Source organism: Callorhinchus milii, unplaced genomic scaffold, assembly GCF_018977255.1.
Source record: "Callorhinchus milii isolate IMCB2004 unplaced genomic scaffold, IMCB_Cmil_1.0 Scaffold17, whole genome shotgun sequence".
NCBI lineage: Eukaryota > Metazoa > Chordata > Chondrichthyes > Chimaeriformes > Callorhinchidae > Callorhinchus > Callorhinchus milii.
In genome coordinates this window covers 727,081-746,381 of record NW_024704758.1, presented here as the reverse complement: position 1 = coordinate 746,381, position 19,301 = coordinate 727,081, and the positions used below count along the sequence as shown (strand labels likewise).

The 19,301-nt window shown below is 50.4% G+C and overlaps 1 protein-coding gene across 1 annotated transcript in view; it reads left to right on the top strand.

Annotated features, from left to right (window-relative positions):
* slc1a2b (solute carrier family 1 member 2b) overlaps positions 1-19,301 on the top strand; it is a 53,019-nt gene that overhangs the window by 22,236 nt on the left and 11,482 nt on the right. The window contains exons 2-5 of the mRNA XM_042341423.1: positions 11,161-11,304; positions 14,419-14,571; positions 14,889-15,139; positions 15,723-15,885. Coding sequence (XP_042197357.1) covers positions 11,175-11,304; positions 14,419-14,571; positions 14,889-15,139; positions 15,723-15,885 — 697 coding nt within the window. The 5' untranslated portion in view covers positions 11,161-11,174. The remainder of the gene's footprint in view (positions 1-11,160; positions 11,305-14,418; positions 14,572-14,888; positions 15,140-15,722; positions 15,886-19,301) is intronic.

Below are 19,301 nucleotides of genomic sequence, written 5' to 3'. Positions count from 1 at the left end.
ATATTAAGAAGAGCAGTGGTTCTAATACCGATCCCTGGATCCCACTGTACACTTCCCTCCAGTCAGAAAAGCAGCCGTTCACCACAACTCTCTGCTTTCTGTCCCCGGCCAGATCTGGATCCGCTGCCACTGTCCCTTTTATACCATGGGCTTCTATCTTTCTTACAAGTCTTTGATGTGGCACTTTGTCAAATGCCTTTTGAAAGTCCATATAAACTACATCAACTGCACTTCCTTTATCCACCCTCTCCGTTACCTCATCAAAAAATTCTATTAGATTTGTTAGACAAGACTTGCCTTTAACAAATCCGTGTTAGCTGTCCCTAATTAACCCATATTCTTCTAAGTGAAGATTTATTCTGTCTCAGATTATAGTCTCCAGGAGTTTCCCCACTACTGATGTTAGGCTGACTGGCCTGTAGTTCCCAGGTTTGTCCTTCTGTCCCTTTTTGTGCAGAGGAGTCACATTGGCCACTCTCCAGTCCTCGGGCACCACTCCTGTGTCCAACAAAGTTTGAAAATTTGTAGATGAAGTCTCTGCTATTTGTACCCGTGCCTCCCATAGTAACCTTGGTTGCATCCCGCCCGGACCGGGCGACTTATCTACCTTCAGCGCAGCCAACCTTTTCAGTCCTTCCTCTCTGTTTTTACTTATCCTCTCCATTTCCTCTACCCTCTCCTCCGATACTGCGGCATTTGGTGCATCCACTTATTTTGTGAAGACAGATGCAAAGTACTCATTCAGTATTCATCAGCCATGGCCTCTGCCTCCACAGTAAGATTTCCCCTTGGTCCTTAATTGGCCCCATCCTACCTTTGACTAACCTTTTTTTCTTGATATGTTTGTAACATATTTTAGAATTCCCTTTAATGTTACCCGCTAACCTTTTTTCGTATAATCTTTTTGCCCCTCTTATTTCCGTTTTCAAACCTCTTCTGACTTCCTGTATTCTATTTGGTTGTCTTCTGTATCTTGGGTTTGATATTTGTCATACGCCTCCTTTTTACATTCTAGATACAATTACCTTCGTCATCCAGGGAGGTTTGGAAGTCCTACTTTTCCCTTGCGTGGGAATGTATTTATTCTGTCCCCGAGCTATCTCATTCTTGAAGACTTACCACTGCTCTTTAGTTGTTTTACCTGCCAATCGTTCTTTCCAGTCCACCTTGGCGACGTCCATTTTGCCCTCTTCCAGTTGAGTATCTTCACCTTAGATGAAGATATGGTTAGATGGTTTCTTGTCTCTTTCCATATGCACTCGGAATCTAATGATGTTACGATCACTATTGCCCAGATGCTCTCCCACTGAAACCTGCTCCACTTGCCCTACTTTATTCCCAAGAACTAGATCTAGCACTGCTTCCTTTTTTGTTGGGCTGGAAACATACTGATCAAGAAAGTTGTCCTGTATGCATTTTAGGAACCTTTCCCCCTCCTTTCCCTTTGCACTGTTGTTTTGCCAGTCTATGTTGGGATAATTAAAGTCCCCCATTATCACGACTCTATTGGCCTTGCATCTGTCTGAGATCTGCTTGCAGATCTGCTCATCTATTTCCTTCCCACTATATGGTGGTCTATAGTATACCCCGACCAGCGTAACAGCTCCTTCTTTGTTCCGTAACTCTAACGAGATAGATTCCGTTTTGGGGCCCTCCAGCACCTCGACCCTTTCAACGGCTATAACCGTATCCTTGATTAACATTGCCACACCCCCTCCTTTTTTCCTTCCCTATCCTCCTGAATAAATCATAACCAGGAATATTCAGCTCCCATTCCTGTCCTTGTTTGAGCCAAGTCTCTGTTACTGCTACTACAGCGTATTCCCCTATGACCACTTGAGCTGCAGCTCACCATTTGTTTGCTAAACTCCGTGCATTTAGGCCATGCACTCCAAGACCGACTTGACCTGTTCTGCGCTTCCCCCGTTTTATTCCTCCATTTTCTAGGATCTTCGTTTTTTGCATTACCTTCTCCCCTCAAAACTAGTTTAAATCCTCCCCAACAGCATAAGATAGCCCGTCTGCAAGCACATTCGCCCCAGCCCTGTTTAGGTGCAACCCATGCACATGGTACAGGTCCCACCTGCCCCAGAACTGTTCCCAATGATCCAGAAACCTGAAGCCCTTTTTTCTGGACCATTTCTCCAGCCAAGCATTCATATGCTTGATCCTGCCATTATGATACTTATTTGCCCGAGGCACAGGGAGTAATCCAGAGATCACCACCTTGGATGTTCTATTCTTTAGTATTTTCCCCAGCTTTTGATATTCACCCTGTAGAGTGGGTGAATATCAAAAGCCACTTTTTTTAACCAATATCATGGATCCCCACCTGGATCACCACTTCTGGATGTTCTCCTTTCCCCTGAAGAATTTTATGCACCCGTTCCACGATGTCTAAGACTGTTGCAGCAGGGAGGCAGCATACCATCCTTGACTCCCATCTTCTGTTACAGAAACATCTGTCTATACCTCTCACTGTTGTATCCCCTATGACAACAGCATTGCTCCTGTTACCTATGTCCCCCTGTTCAACAAATCGTTTTTTACTGTCCTCCTTGGAGAAATAAACACTCTCAATGGTCAGTAACGGTTTGAGAGTGCTACATTATTGGGGACATTCTGCCCAGCCCGTCCCCTCTTCCTACCATGCCGGACAGTCACCCAGTCACTTTCTGTCTGAACCCTCGGTGTGTGGGGTGGGGTGACCACCTCCTGAGGTGTCTGGTCCATCAAATACTCACATCCATTGAACAAGTTTGAAGCCCAAGTCTCCATCACCCCTCTCTCAGGAGTCCCATTATCTGCAGGACTGATAAAACTATCCTGTCCCTGAGCAGTAACCGGATGCAAGCATCTCCCAAGTCTCAGGGGAGTGATGGTTTCCTCCATCATACTGTCCAGAACCTCTTACTGTCCCTGATGGAGCGCAGTGTCTGCACCTCGGCTTCCAGCTCAGCTACTCTCAGCTGAAGCTTCATGAGATGCAGACACTTGTTGCAGATGAAGTTGCCGGGTTTGTCCCTGGTTCGGCTGTCACACCAACGTCACTTTTTCTTTTTTTTCGTTGCTCCGACACCAGCTTTACCGCAGCCGCTACTTTTATGCTGATCGCTAGGCCCCGGCTCCACCTCCACTCTGTCCTGATTGCTCGCCCCGAATCCCACAGTCCATAGTTGAGCCTGGAGGGCTTTGTAGGTGAGGACCAAGATCTTGAACTGGATCCTCTGAAGGATAGGGAGCCAATGGAGTCGGGTGAGAATGGGGGAGATGGGATCACGGAGTTCGGTGCGGGAGAGGACACGTGTTGCAGAGTTCTGGATTATCTGCAGCCTGTGGAGGGAGGAGTTGGGAAGGCTGACAAGCAGGGCGTTTGCATAGTCGAGCCTGGAGGCGATGAAGACATGAACAAGAGTTTCAGCGCCTGAGCGGTGAGGTAGTGGCGGAGTCGGGCGATGTTACGGAGGTGAGGGAAGGCAGAGCGGGTCATGGCTTGGATGTGAGGGAGACGACAGTTGAGGGTCGAACAAGACACCGAGGTTCCTGACTGGCTGGTGAGTTGTAGTGTGCAACCATGGAGGTTGATGCTGCTAGAGCCTGAGGTGCAGAGGCGCTGGTGCGAGTCAATCAGGAGGACCTCAGTCTTGCTCACATTCAACTGTAGGAAGGGGGTAAATTCACAAGAAAACTGCGGAGACACTACTTCAGTGAGTGAGTAGTAAATTTATGGAACAGGAGCCGTAGGGAGACGCTGGAAGCAGAAAGTGTTGTTTGTTGCAAAAACAAATTAGATAGATTTCTGTTAGAAAATAATATCTCTAGAAACAGTTTATAGTTCGGGACACGACATGTGAAGCGACTGTCAGGATGGTGGAAGGCGAACTTTGTGGTCCTTGATCTTCTTATGTTCTGAAATAGATTAGCTCTGCAATTTTAATAGAGTTCTGTAAATTAGCCAATATAAATTCCAATCCGTATGTAGTTTCCACGATGGCTGGAGGCAATTCTCTCCCAATAACTACAATCATTACATGTAAGGAATGGGCGAGGAGTGATTTCCCTATAGGTATACTTGGTCTGTGTGTCCATAATGAGCTGTCTGACCCCTGTGACGAGGGGTCTTCTTGGGTCTCAGCTGCCTCTAAGGTGACGAGGAATGTCAGAATTGAGCCTACCCTCTGTGGCAGTCTCTCTCTCTCTCTCGCATTCCTGAGCAGGGCAGGTCCCCAGGACTCCAGGGAACTGCTGATGACAGCACAACCCAGCACAGCCCAGCCTGGCTAATTGGCAGGACTTGGAGAGTCAGACTGATCAAAGGGGTCGTTCACTTCATGGCTGTGGGACATTATTGTACCTAAATTGGCTGTGCGTGTGTGAGACTGTGTGTGTGTGTGACTGTGAGCGAGTATATCTGTGAATGTATGTATACAAATATAACTATGTCTGTTCCTCAGTGAGGAACCTGCAGTACCTGTCGTGGCCACAAGACGTCGCTAACACCATGATAAATACAGTCACTACACTTTTCAGTAATTGCCTGTGAAGTGCTGTGAGATGTGTAGAGAGGCTTGTTATTCAAGTATTTACTTGATAAGAGAAATAGTGAAGGGGAGGTGTGAGGTGGTGCTATTCCTGTCACTGATGTGTCTGGATTATTTAGCTGTGCGTACGTCATGCATGCAATAAAAATACCTGGAAGCTGGCAATGGAATATCAGAATCTCAGTAGTCCGGTTCTTGAACCAGAAGGGTCTGCAGTATTCCAGAGCACTGCTGATGACAGCACAGTCCAGTCTGGCTCATCACTGAACCTGGAAGGGCAGACCAGTCACTGGGAGCAGGGAATCATCATCCCACTCAGCTCCTGTTAACCCTGCAAGCTAAAGCCCTAATGGGAAGGGTGGTCCCAGCTGGACAATCAGCGGGAAAGCTTGCCAGACAGCAATATCAATGGCAAGCCATGTGATTTTAGCTGGTTAAACTCCAGCAGTTACTCCAACAACGACAAATTACATTTGTAAAGCAACTTAACACTCTGGGGTCCCCAAACCTTGGCTCTTGCCAACCTGGGCCGAATACTTTCCTGACTTAGATAAGCAGGATGCGCTCCTCCAAGGAGAGAGTGTGTACACCATTCCAACAGTCTGTCTCTGGGATATCCATGTGCATATGCGATGCATGGAATTCTCACTTTGGTTTGGAGACTCTTAAGCACGGTGATCGGTTTCTGTGTGTGTCAGATACCCGGCTGGGCTCAAAAAAAAGAGACAAAGTGAACCAAGACTCCCTCTGCTGAGATATTCACAGGATCGGACAAGAGGTTAGGTGACGAAGGCCCTTCGGCCCATTTGATCTCCTGTAGAGTGGAGTCCTATAGCTCAGTGGCTAGAGCACTCACCTCGTAAGCGAGAGGACCCAGGTTTGATTCCTGGGCGGGGCGAAACTTTAGGCAAGTTTCCTTACTCCACATGCTTCTGTTTACCTAGCAGTAAGCAGGATTCCAGATGTTAGATGATTGGCAGATCGCTTTCCAGGGGTAATAATCTCTTAAAGAAAAACCCTCAATGATTTGGTCACATTTGTGAAGCGCATTAAGATGTCTCAACGACATGATAAGACACTATATCAAATGAGAGGATTATTATATTATTATTATCTGCACCTGTTAATTGTTAGTCCTCATGAGCCCTGAATTCAGTGTGGTGAACATACAGCGAGCTGGGCTATAAACCACTCCACACGGTGGGATGTGAACCCGAGCACTAACCAACCCTGTGCCGCGGGGCTCTGGCCTCACAGTGGGGCTCTGGGGTGGATACTATCACCCCAACACCGTGTGCTTGGATTTATTGCCATCAAAATGGCAAATATGTGACCTGCAGCAGATGTTGGAATTCAGACAATGTTTGTTGGAGAAATTGACGGATTGAGCTTTGAACACAAAGACCTCAGTATTGCATTAATGAAGCTTCGCTCTCCCTCCCCCCCCCTCCCCGTCTCGGCTCATGACCTGTGGAGTCCTGTAGCTCAATGGTTAGGCTGATAGCCTCACAAGCGAGAGGGTTCAATTCCTGCTAGGGCAAAATGTTAGACAAGTTTCCTTAGTACACACGCCTCTGTTTACCTGACAGTAAGTAGGAACCCGGTTGTTAGTTGATTGGCGGATCATTTTTCCGGGCGTAATAGTCCCTTCAAAAAAAAATAATAATTTGGTCACTCAATCCACGACTGTTTGTGGGACACTGCTGTGCGCAATTGGCTGCCGAGTTTCGCCCACAAAAAATACAGTCCATTCAGTTTGTCATATATTCTGTGAAGCGCTTTGGGATGTCTCGGAACTGTGATAAGGCGCTAAATCAAATGTAAGGATAATTATTATTATTATGACATTCTGCAGGATTCTGCCTCTTGCCTGTGCGTCCACTTTACTGTGTGCGCTGCCATGGGTCAGTAACGGAAAATGACACCGGGCTTCCAGGACAAAGCAATTACTCACCCTGTGTGTAAGCCAGGTCTTTAGTGGCCAGTAGCCCCAATGGCTCAATGTGTGGTGCTAGGAGGAGCAGCCCATCGTAACAATGTGGCTCACTCCCAGCACAGGCTCCGCATCCTTCAATCCGCTTTTGTCTGATTTCTGATCGGCATGAAGTAATACAACGTGTGTTTAGATTAACGCTTGTTTGAGCAGCAGAGGATTCAATGCTATAACAGAGTTGCTGAGGCATATGGTGCTTTGACAGGAGTTCTCACAGGGAACTGATTAACCCATTCTGCAACTCCCTTCAACCTCTCTGCCCTCACTCTTTGGAACTCCATCCCAAAGTCCCTTCACCTTGCTCCCTCCCTTGCCTCCTTCAAGGCCATGTCGCAAGACCCTCCTCTTCCATCACGCCTTTAGCCACCCTCCTACCCCTATCCTTCCCGCCTTCCATCCCTCCTGATGCCAATCCTCAGCTTGGGTCCAAATCCCTGATTGTCCAGTGCCTTGGGACGACCTCCCGACGTGAAAATTTGTTTTGTTGTTTACTCCAGGCTCTTCTCTCAATCCCCAATCCTCAATATACAAAATGTACTCCAGCTCCAGTATCACAGAAATCCTTGTCCCTGTGGAGTTTTGCCTGTCTGTCTCACTCTATGCCGATCCCTGTAACATCCTCAAGCAGACATTTGTCCAGGGGTTTTGAACGGTTGATTAGCTCAACGAAAAGTCTACTCCTCATGCCCGCTTCTCAGTGGGGAAACCACACCGTATCTTCAGATCGGACTAAGAAACGTTAGCATAAAATCCTAGAATCGTACAGCACAGAAGGAGGTCATTCAACACATCATGCGTGTGCCGGCTCTTTGAAAGAGTTATCTAACTTGTTCCACTCCCCATCTCTTACCCCGTAGCCCTGCAAATGTTTCCTTTTTAATGACCTATCCAATTCCCTTTTGAAAGCTATTATCGTATCTGCTTCCACCACCCTTTCAGGCAATGCATTCCAGACTGTAACAACTCTCTGGCTAAAGAAATTCTCCTCATCTTCGCACTGGTTCTTTTGCTATTTATCTTAAATCTGTGTACTGTGGTCACTGACCCACTCAATAGGGGAAACAGTTTCTCCCTGTCTACTCTATCAAACCCTCTCATAATTTTGAACACCTCTGTTATATCTCCCATCAACCTTCTTTGCTCTAAGGAAAATATCTATCCTTCTAGCTCACCTCATACTGAGAGTAAGGAAAGGATAATTGCACTAACATCCCCTGCATCTCTTTCATTTTGTGGAGTCCTGTAGTGTTTAGCACTCGCCTTGCAAGCGAGAGGACTGGGTTCAGTTCCCGGATGGGGCGAAACCTTAGACAAGTTTCCTTACTCCACACGTCTTTGTTTATCTAGCAGTAAGTAGGAACCCGGTTGTTATTCGATTAGCGGATCACTTTTCCGGGGGTAATAATACTTCAAAAAAAAATAATATTAAGTTGGTCACTCAATCCACGACTGTTTGCTTATTGCATAATGTGTGCGTTCTTTGAAATCAAGAGGCCCAGCTTCCAGAGGATACAGTTCAAATTCCTCATCCTCACACTCAAAGCTGTCCACAGCCTTGCTCCTTCCTACCTCTGTGACCTGCCAACCCCATATCAATCTGTCCGCTCCCTCTGTTCATCCCAGCCTGCTCCAAGTCTCCTGCCCGGCTCACCTCACCATTGGCGGTCGGGCCTTCACTCTCTCTGTCCCCACTATTTGGAACACCATCCCTTCGCCTTGCTCCCTCCCTTGACTCCTACAACGCCCGTCTCAAGACCATCCTCTTCGTCCGTGCCTTCGGTCACCCTTCTACCCACACCCTTCCTGCCCTTCACCCCTCCTGATCCCAACTGCCAGCTCAGGTCCAAATCCCTGACTGTCCAGCGACTTGGGATGTCCTCCCGACGTGAAATGCGCTGTGCAATTTGTTGTTGTTGTTGTGACCCGCGGATCCTGTTTCCTTGCGCTGCCTGTAACCTTACACATACTGAGTTGTGAGCCCGGCGTTGCTTGAGGTAATGTCTACACACACACAGCCTGAGTATTAATTCTCTGAACCCTGGAGCCTCCCAGGTTTTATATTGTGCAGAACAAGTGGTGATTGAGTGAGGGAATGCCTGTATAATTCCTGTCAGTGAGTGTGGGCTCCGTGAGAAGCAATTAAAAGCTATTTTGAAGAGTGCTTCCAGTGTTTCTGTGCAGCCTTGTGCTGCGGTAATGAGCGCTCTTGTTAGTACTTGTTGCATATCTTCGTCTCCATCGTCCATTTTACATTGTGACTGTGTGAAGCGGAGCCTGGATTCTCCGCAACTGTCTGGCCTGGAGAATGGGGAATAACAATAATGATAATAATAGTAATCCTTGTATTTGATACAGCGCATTATCAAGTCTTCAAGATGTCCTAAGTGCATCACAGAATATACTGTAAAGTGAATTGACTGCATATTTTGTGGGCGAAACACAGCAGCCAATTGTCTACAGCAGCGTCCCACAAACAGTCGTGCATTGAGTGACCGTATTGTTATTTATTTATTTTTGAAGGCATTATTACCGTCGGAAAAGCGATCTGCCATACAGTTAACAATCGAGCTCCTGCTTACTGATAAGTAAGCAGAGGCGTGTGGAGTACGGAAACTTGCCCAGTATTCAGCCCAGAAATTGAACTCAGGTTCTCTTGCTTACGAATACTCTAACCACTAAGTTACAAGATTTTACCTATAGAATAGATTGAACATAAAGGAATATTATATTCTGGGTTAATGAGCTGAGCCTGAAGTCCCACATTATGAATTGAATCTTAAAATTAGAGCTAAGCCATTTAGGAATGTAGTCAGGAAGCATTTGGAGGAGTCCTGTGGCTCCTCCAAATGCCTCCTGTGGAGTCCTGTAGCTCAGTGGTTAGAGCACTTGCCTTGCAAGCGAGACACCTGGGTTCAATTCCCGGCAGAGGGCGAAACCTTGGGCAAGTTTCCTTACTCCACACAGAGCCTAATAATAATCCCTCCAGAAAAACAAAACAATAATAAATTGGTCATTTTCAACCCACGGCTGTTTGTGGGACATTGCTGTGTGCAATTGGCTGCCGCGTTTGCCCACAAATATACAGTCAATTCACTTTACAGTATATTCTGTGAAGCGCTTTGAGATGTCGAGAAGACGTGAAAAGCGCTATATCAAATGCAAGGATTATTATTATTATATTTTTCACACACAAAGGGTAGCGTCTCTCATATTTTCAAGACTGCAGTGAATAGATTTTTGTTAGGTCAGGGTATCAAGAGATATGGGCAAAGGTGGGTAAATGGAGTTAAGGTGTAGATCAGCCATGACCTAATAAAATGGTGGAACAGACTTGAAGGGCTGAATGGTCTAGTCCTGTACCTATGTTCCTATGTGGAAGGTGACCAAAAAGTTGTAATACAATTGCAATGTCTACAAGTCTTTAAAAAATTATGATTTTTTTTAGATAATAGGGTAGCTTCAGGACGTTTTGGTCACCCTATATAAGTGGGGCAATTTTGCTGGTTTAAAATTTAAGATGTGTGTGTGTGGGGATGTGTGTTTGTGTGTGGGGATGGATGTGTGGGTGTAGGGCGTGCAGGTCTGATTTCCGCTGTGCTGTGCTGTATTTGATAATCGGGATTTGGCAGAGGGAGAGAGACATTGAGTGAATGAAGCATCAAATGACAGGAACCAGAGAAGTGTAGATCAATCACTCCAGCACATATTTTACCAGGAACTCCATAATAATAGCAATAATCATTGCATTATTATATATTATTATTATATTATATAATATATCATACAGCGCATTATCATATCTTTGAGACCTCTCAAAGTGCAGAATATACTGTAAAGTGAATTGACTGTATATTTTGTGGGCGAAACGCGGCAGCCAATGGCGCACAGCAGCGTTCCATAAACAGTTGTGAATTGAGTGACCCCAAACTTTTTTTTTGACCGGATTATTACCCCCAGAAAAGAGATCCGCTTCCTGCTTACTGCTAGGTAAACAGAGGCATGTGGAGTAAGGAAACTTGTCCAACATTTCGCCCTGCCCGGGAATCGAACCCAGGTCCTCTCACTTATGAGTCTAGGCGAGTGCTCTAACCACTAAGCTACAGGACTCATGGAATTGGGACTTTCCAAATTAGCATCGGTGATAATAGGGGCCCGTGCCATAATCAACAACCGTGGTGGGGGGGGTGGGATTGGGGTAATAGGGGTAATCTCCCCAGCCAATCCCAGCCCCCTGGTAGCCCAGCCCTTGTTGGCTAAAGTTGGCCATTGTGGGTTTGACTTTGGCTCTGCTTTGGAGGCCAGTAAGAGCCAGCAGTGAGGTCACCCCAGCACAGAGTGATACACCGGACAGGTGTGGAGGTGTGGACTGTCACCCTTCAGTATGGCGAAACGCGGCAGCTAAGTGCACAGAGCAGCGTCCCACAGACAGCCGAGGATTGAGTGACCAAATTCGTAATACTTTATTTTTTTGAAGGGGTTATTGGCGATCCGCCAATCAACTAACAACTGGGTTCCACCCTAAGTTTCGCCCTAATTCACACTTCAACAGCCAGCTGTTCTGCTATTTTTTGGGGGCTGCCCATTGCAGTGATAACCGTCTCTCTCTCGCTCTCTCTCCATTTGCAGCCAGTGCCGTCGAGATGCCGAAACAAGTGGAAGTGCGGATAACCGACAGTCACATGATGCCTGAGGAATTCCAGAAAAAGCCCATATGGAGAAGGATTCTAGCGAATCTGCAGAAAAACCTACTGCTCACACTCACCGTGTTGGGTGCGACACTCCCTATCCCCCACCACCGCATACGCAAACTACATGCATGTTTATAACGTGTCCATGGTGTGCTGTATCGTGCTGTGCTCTTTAACTGTGCCTTCAGCTCCCCTCTCGACACTCTATCCCCTCCTCGCTCCTTCCCTTCCCTCCCCTGACATTTTACCCCCAATGCTCGGATCCTGACCCAACTGTACAGCGCCTTGGGAGTCCTCCCGACGTGAAAGGCGCTCAATAAATGGAATCTTGTTGTTGTTGTTGTGCTGTGTTGTGTGTCGCATTGTGCTGTGTAGAGTGTAGTGTGTTGTGGCTGTGTAGTGTGTTTTGATGGCTGTGTAGTGTGTTGTGGCTGTGTGGTGTATGGTGGTGGGTGTGTATTGTGTGGGGGTGGCTGTGTAGAACATGGTGGTGCCTATGTCGTGTTTGCTGGTGGCTGTGTAGTGAGCGGTGGTGCCTGTGTAGTCTGTTGTGGCTGTTTAATGTGTGGTGGCAGCTGTGTGGGGTGGAGGCTGTGTAGTGTGTTGTGGCTGTGTAGTGTTTGATGGCTGTGTAGCGTGTGGGTTTGGCTGCGTAGTGTGTGGTGATGGCTGCGTAGTGTGTGGTGGGGGCTGTGTAGTATGTGGTGATGGCTGTGTTGTGGCTGCGTAGTGTGTTTTGGCTGTTTAATGTGTTGCTGTGGCTGTGTAGTGTGTGGTGGTGGTTGTGCAGTGTGTGATGATGCCTACATAGTGTGTGGTGGTGGCTGTGTGGTGGTGGCTGTGTAATGTGTGATGGCGGCTGTATAGTGTGTTGTGGCTGTGAAGCATATGGTGGTGGGTGTGTAGTGTGTAATGGTGGCTGCTTCGTGTATGTGGAGGCTGTGTAATGTGTGGTGGTGGCTGCGTAGTGTTTGGTGGTGGCTGTGTAGTGTGTTGTGGCTGTTTAGCATATGGTGGAGGTTGTGCATTTTGTGGTGGTAACTGTAGTGTGTGGTGGTGGCTGTGTAGTGTGCGGTGTGTGGTGGCTGTGTAGTGTGTGGTGGTGGCTGTGTAGTGTGCGGTGTGTGGTGGCTGTGTAGTGTGCGGTGTGTGGTGGCTGTGTAGTGTGCGGTGTGTGGTGGCTGTGTAGTGTGCGGTGTGTGGTGGCTGTGTAGTGTGCAGTGGTGGCTGTGTAGTGTGTGGTGTGTGGTGGCTGTGTAGTGTGCGGTGTGTGGTGGCTGTGTAGTGTGTGGTGTGTGGTGGCTGTGTAGTGTGCGGTGGCTGTTTAGCATATGGTGATGGTTGTGCATTCTGTGGTGGTAACTGTGTAGTGTGCGGTGGTGGCTGTGTGCGGTGGTGGCTGTGTAGTGTGCGGTGGTGGCTGTGTAGTGTGCGGTGGTGGCTGTGTGGTGTGTGCTGGTGGCTGTATGGTGACTGTATGGTGTGTGGTGGTGGCTCTGTAATGTGCCGTGGTGGCTGTGTGGTGTGTGGTGGCTGTCTGGTGTGTGGCTGTGTGGTGTGTGGTGGCTGTGTAGTGTGTGGTGTGTGATGGCTGTATGGTGGCTATGTGGTGTGTGGCATGTGGTGGCTGTGTAGTGTGTGGTGGCTGTGTAGTGTGTGGTGGCTGTGTAGTGTGTGGTGGCTGTGTAGTGTGTGGTGGCTGTGTAGTGTGTTGTTGCTGTTTAGCATATGGTGGTGGTTGTGCATTCTGTGGTGGTGGCTGTGCGGTGTGCGGTGGTGGCTGTGCGGTGTGCGGTGGTGGCTGTGCGGTGTGCGGTGGTGGCTGTGCGGTGTGCGGTGGTGGCTGTGCGGTGTGCGGTGGTGGCTGTGCGGTGTGCGGTGGTGGCTGTGCGGTGTGCGGTGGTGGCTGTGCGGTGTGCGGTGGTGGCTGTGCGGTGGTGGCTGTGCGGTGTGCGGTGGTGGCTGTGCGGTGTGCGGTGGTGGCTGTGCTGGTGTGCGGTGGCTGTGTCGGTGTGCGGTGGCTGTGCTGGTGTTGCGGTGGCTGTGCTGGTGTGCGGTGGCTGTGCTGGTGTGCGGTGGCTGTGCTGGTGTGCGGTGGCTGTGTGGGTGTGCGGTGGCTGTGCTGGTGTGCGGTGGCTGTGCGGGTGTGCGGTGGCTGTGCGGTGGCTGTGCGGTGGCTGTGCGGGTGTGCGGTGGCTGTGCGGTGGCGGTGCGGTGTGCGGTGGCTGTGCGGTGGGCGGTGTGCGGTGGCTGTGCGGTGGGCGGTGTGCGGTGGCTGTGCGGGTGTGCGGTGGCTGTGCGGTGTGCGGTGGCTGTGCGGTGTGCGGTGGCTGTGCGGGTGTGCGGTGGCTGTGCGGTGTGCGGTGGTGGCTGTGCGGTGTGCGGTGGTGGCTGTGCGGTGTGCGGTGGTGGCTGTGCGGTGTGCGGTGGTGGCTGTGCGGTGGTGGCTGTGCGGTGGTGGCTGTGCGGTGGTGGGTGTGCGGTGGTGGCTGTGCGGTGTGCGGTGGTGGCTGTGTAGTGTGCGGTGGCTGTGTGGTGGGCGGTGTGCGGTGGCTGTGTGGTGGGCGGTGTGCGGTGGCTGTGTGGTGGGCAGTGTGCGGTGGCTGTGTGGTGGGCGGTGTGCGGTGGCTGTGTGGTGGGCGGTGTGCGGTGGCTGTGCGGTGGGCGGTGTGCGGTGGGCGGTGTGCGGTGGCTGTGCGTTGGGCGGTGTGCGGTGGCTGTGTGGTGGGCGGTGTGCGGTGGCTGTGTGGTGGGCGGTGTGCGGTGGGCGGTGTGCGGTGGCTGTGCGGTGGGCGGTGTGCGGTGGCTGTGCGGTGGGCGGTGTGCGGTGGCTGTGCGGTGGGCGGTGTGCGGTGGCTGTGCGGTGGGCGGTGTGCGGTGGCTGTGCGGTGGGCGGTGTGCGGTGGCTGTGTGGTGGGCGGTGTGCGGTGGCTGTGTGGTGGGCGGTGGTGGCTGTGTGGTGGGCGGTGGTGGCTGTGTGGTGGCTGTTTGTTGGGCGGTGGAGGCTGTGTGGTGGGCGGTGGTGGCTCTGTGGTGGGCGGTGGTGGCTCTGTGGTGGGCGGTGGTGGCTCTGTGGTGGGCGGTGGTGGCTGTGTGGTGGGCGGTGGTATCATCTTAATCAATAGCGGTACAGGCTCGCGGGGCTGAATGGCCTACTCGTGTTCCTATGGCTGTTCTGACAGCTGTTTGTGTGCAGGTGTGGTGCTTGGCTCGGTGTGTGGGGGTTTGCTCCGCTACGCCTCTCCCATCCACCCCGATGTTGTCATGCTGATCAGCTTCCCCGGAGACATCCTCATGAGGATGCTCAAGATGTTGATTCTTCCTTTAATCATTTCCAGTTTAATAACAGGTGAGAGCAGGCTGGGGCATGTGTCCAGGGAGGGTATGGGTGGGGGAGAGGTCGGAGGCTGGGCATGTAATGAACGGGGACGGGACATGTGTGGGATGGGTGTGGGGCATATAATGAGACAGCATGGGATGTGGGATAACGAACAGGGGTGGAGCTGTACCAAGCGGTGGGCGGTGCATAAGCCCAGTGGGGGCAGGTTGTGTGCCCAGTTGTGGCGGGGCATGTGGGGAGTGGGGTGGGCAGTAATGACTGCCATGGGGCAGGCATGGCAATGGCGGTTTGACGATTTGATGACTGTGTGCGTGTGATCTCTGCAGGTCTGGCAGGCCTGGATGCCAAGTCCAGCGGGCGGCTGGGCACGCGTGCCATGGTTTATTACATGGCCACCACCGTGATCGCAGCTGTGCTGGGAGTCATCCTGGTGCTCAGCATCCACCCCGGCAACCCCAACCTGAGGAAGGAGCTGGGCGAGGGCCACAAGAACAAGGAGGTGTCCAGCCTGGATGCTTTCCTCGATCTCATCCGCAATCTCTTTCCCGAAAACCTAGTCCAGGCCTGTTTCCAACAGGTGAGAGCCAGCTTCACCTCGGCAGGACCAAAGTGACGTCTGACCAAGGCCACAGACTCACTGACTGAGTCTAGAGAGTGACAGACTGTTGTGTGCCCACCTCTCCTCCCCCCTTTGCCCACTTCCCACGCCATTGCTCACCGAACTATATCTGATTGCCATAGTTACTGGGGCTGTCATGGCTGTACAAGTAATCGGTGTCAGCCTCTCTGCCCCCACACTCTGGAACTGTATCCCACGGTCGCCTCGCTTCCTCCCTCGCCTCCTTCAAGGCCGGTCTCAAGACCCTTCTCTTCGACTGTGCCTTTGATCGCCGTTCCACCTCTCTGCCTTCGCTCACCCCTCCCCCATGTTCGGCCCCCGACACCTGATTGTTCAGCACTTTGGGACGTCCTCCCGACATGAAAGGCGCTCTATAAATGTCATTTTGTTGTTACTGTTGTTGTCCTGCTGCAGTACCAATGGTTGGCCACTAGATGTTACTAAACCATTTTGTAAATCCTGGTCCAAGAAGATGTTATTTCCTGAGCTTGTTAACACGTGTTATTTCATTGGCTTATGTGACCCCACTTCCCTCCTCTAGATACAAACGGTTACCAAGAAAATCCTGGTCCCCACCAAACAGGATGTGGCTAATGTGACTGACACCATCCTCGAGGCCATCAATGGCACCTTCGAGGACCCCAACGAACCCACTGTCATGATCAAGAAAGGCCTGGAGTTCAAAGATGGGATGAATGTCCTGGGTAAGTTCCCTTCAACACTCACTGGGCCATTCCTACCCTCTCTTCAAACCCTTTCTATAACCCGACTCCTTCCATCCCAACCCGCTTGCAGTCACTAGTACCCAACTCCTTGCTTGGTCTTCCATATTGTCCATGTAATGTCCTGTGAGATTTTCTACCACGTGAAAGGTACTGGATCATTCTGAATGTCCAGGAATCTCTTAGAGGGTAGAACTGAGAGACCACAGCACAGTGTTGAGTGTTGATATAGTGTTGGTGTTCGGTGTGAGTGTTGGCTGTTGGCGTGGGTGTTGGGTGTGGATATTGGTTGTGAATTTTGGATGTGGGTGTTGTGTGGGGGTTTTGTGTGTGTGTGTTTGATGGGAGTGCTGTGTGTTGGGTTTGAGTGTTGGCTGTTGGTGTTGTGCGTGGGTATTGGATGTTGGGGTTGGTGTGGGTGTGGGTGTTGCGTGTGGGTTTTGGGTATGCGTGTTGAGTGTTGGGTATAGGTGTTGGGTTTGGGTGTTGAGTGTTGGGTGTGATTTGGGTGTTGGGTATTGGTTGTGGGTGTGGATGTTGGATGTGAGTATTGGTTGGTTGTGGGTGTGAATGTTTTGTGTGGGTTGTGTTTGTTGATGTTGGGTGTTGATGCTGGGTGTGGATGTTGGGTTGAGTGTTGGATGTGGGTATTGGTTGTGGGTGTGGATGTTGTGTGTTGGTTATGTTTGTTGGTGTTGAGTGTGGATGTGGGTATTGGGTCTGGGTGTTGGGCGCGGGAGTTGGGTATGGGTGTGGTTGTTGGGTGTTGGGTATGGGTATTGTGTGTGGGTATTGGATGTTAGGGTGTTGGGATTGGTGTGGGTGTTGGGTGTTGGTGTTCAATGTTGGCGTTGGATGTGGGTGTTGAGTGTTGGGTGTGATTCTGGGTGTTGCGTATTGTTTGTGGGTGTTGCTGTTGGTGTTGTGTGTTGGTTATGTTTGTTGGTGTGGGTGTTGGGTGTTTGGTCTAGGACTGGGTGTTGGTTGTTGGTGTTGGGTGTGGATGTTGGGTGTGAGTGTTGGGTGTTTGATGTGGGTACTGGTTGGTTGTGGGTGTGGCTGTTGTATGTTGGTTATGTTTGTTGGTGTTGGGTCTGGGTGTTGGGTATGGGTGTTGGGTATGTGTGTTGGGAGTTGGGTTTGGGTGTTGTATGGTGGCTGTTGGTGTTGGGTGTTGGGTTGGATGTGGGTGTTGGGTGTTGAGTGTTGGGTGTTGAGTGTTGGGTGTGGATGTTGGTTGTGGATGTAGATGTTGTATATTAGAACATAAGAATTAGCAGCAGGAATAGGCCCCTCGAGCCTGCCCCGCCATTCAATAAAATCATGGGCGTTGGTCTCTGTTGGGTGTCGGGTATTGGGTTTAGGTGTCGGGTATTGGGTATCGGGTATTGGGTTTGGGTGTTTGTGTGAGTGTTTGTGTGAGTATTGGGTGTTGGGTGTGGTTGTGGATGGGCGTGGGTGATGGGTGAGGGTTGGTTATGGTTGTTGCTGTTGGTTGTGGGTGTTGGGTATGGGTCTGTTTGGGTGTCGGTTATTGGGTGTGGGTGTTGGGTTTGGGTTTTGTTTGGTGGGTGTTGGGTGTGGGTGTTAGCTGTGTGTTGGTGATGGACGAGGTTGTTGGGAGTTGGGTGTAGGTGTTGGGTATGAGGGTTGGGTGTGGGTATTGGATGTGAATGTTGGGTGTTTGGTGTGGGTGTTGGGCAAGGGTGTTGGGAGTTGGGTGTAGTTGCTGGGTATTAGTGTTGGGTGTTGGTGTTAGTTGTGAGTGCTGGGTATTGGTGTTGGCTGTGGGTGTTGAGTGTTGGCTGTGGGTGTTGGGGGTGTGTGTTGGGTGTCTGTTGGGTGTGGGTATTGGGTGTGGGTGTTTGGCGAGGTTGTTGGTAGAGAGTGTTGGGAGTTGGGTCTAGTTGTTGGGTGTTAGTGTTGAGTATTGGGATTGGATGTGAGTGTTCGGTGTTGGGTGTGGGTGTGGATGTTTGGTGCGGGTGTTTGGCAGAGGTATTGGGCGTGGGTGTTTGGCATGTGTGTTGGGAGTTGCATTTGGGTATGGGTGTTCGGTGAGGGTGTTTGTGTGGGTGTTGGGTGTGGGTGTTGGATGTGTGTCTTGGTCTCTGTCTGGGTGTTGGGTGTGGGTGTTGTGTGGGTATTGGGTGTTGGTTGTGGGTGTGGATGTTTGGTGTGGGTGTTTTGTGTGGGTGTTGGGCATGTGTGTTGGGAGTTGGATTTGGGTGTGGGTGGTAGGTATGGGTGGTGATGGTTATGGGTGTTGGGTGTTGGCTATGGGTGTTGGGTGTGGGAGTTGAGTATTTGGTGTTGAGTGTTAGGTATGGGTCTTGGTCTGGGTGTTGGTCTCGGGTTTTGGGTGTACGTTTGGGCATAGGTGTTTGTATGGATATTGGGTGTTGGGTGCTGGTGTTGGGTGTGGGTGCAGATGTTTGATGCGAGTGTTAGGTTTTGGGTGTGGGTGTTGGGTGTGTGTCTGGGTGTTGGCTGTAGGTGTTGGATGTGAGTGTTGAATGTGGGTGTTGGGTTTGTGTTGGGTGTGGGTGTTGGATGAGGGTGTTGGGAGTTGGGTGTAGTTGTTGGCTGTTAGTATTTGGTGTTGGGGTTGGACTTGAATGTTGGTGTGGGTGTTGGTTGTGGCTGTGGATGTTGTGTGTTGGTTATGGTTGTTGGTGGTGAGTCTGGGTGTGGGTGTTGGGTGTGGGTCTTGGTCTATGTCTGTATGTTGAGTGTTGGGTGTTAGGTGTGGGGGTTTGTGGGGGTATTGGGTGTTGGGTGCGGGTGTGGATATATGGTGCGGATGTTGGGTGTGGGTGTTGGGCATGTGTTTTGGGAGTTGGATGGGTGTTTGGTGTGGGTGTTGGGTGTTGGTTGTGGGTGCTGGGTATGGGTATTGGTGTTGGATGTGAGTGTTGGGTGTGGGTGTTGGTTGTGGGTGTGGATGTTGTGTGTTGGTTATGGTGTGGGTGTTGGGTGTTGAATGTGGGTCTGGGTCTCGGTCTGAGTGTCAGGTGTTGGGTGTGGGTGATTGTGTGGGTGTTTGTATGGGTATAGGATGTTGGTTTTGGGTTTGTTGTGGGTGTTTGTGTAATTGTGGGTGTTAGTTTGGGTGTTGTGCATGGGTGTGGGTGTTGGTGTGGGTGGTTGTGTGGATGGTGGTGTTGGGAGTGGGTGATGGATAGTTGTTGGGTGTGAGTGTTGGGTATGGATATTGGTGTGGGTATTGGATGTTGAGTGTGGGTGTTGGGTGGTGGTGTAGGTGTTGGTTTGGGTATGGGTGTGGTTGTTGGCGTGGGCGTTGGTGTTTTTATGGGTGTGGATGTTGGTGTGGGTTGTGGTGTTTGTGTGCGTATTTGTGTGGGTGGTGTTGTGGGTGTTGGTGTGGATGGTGGTGT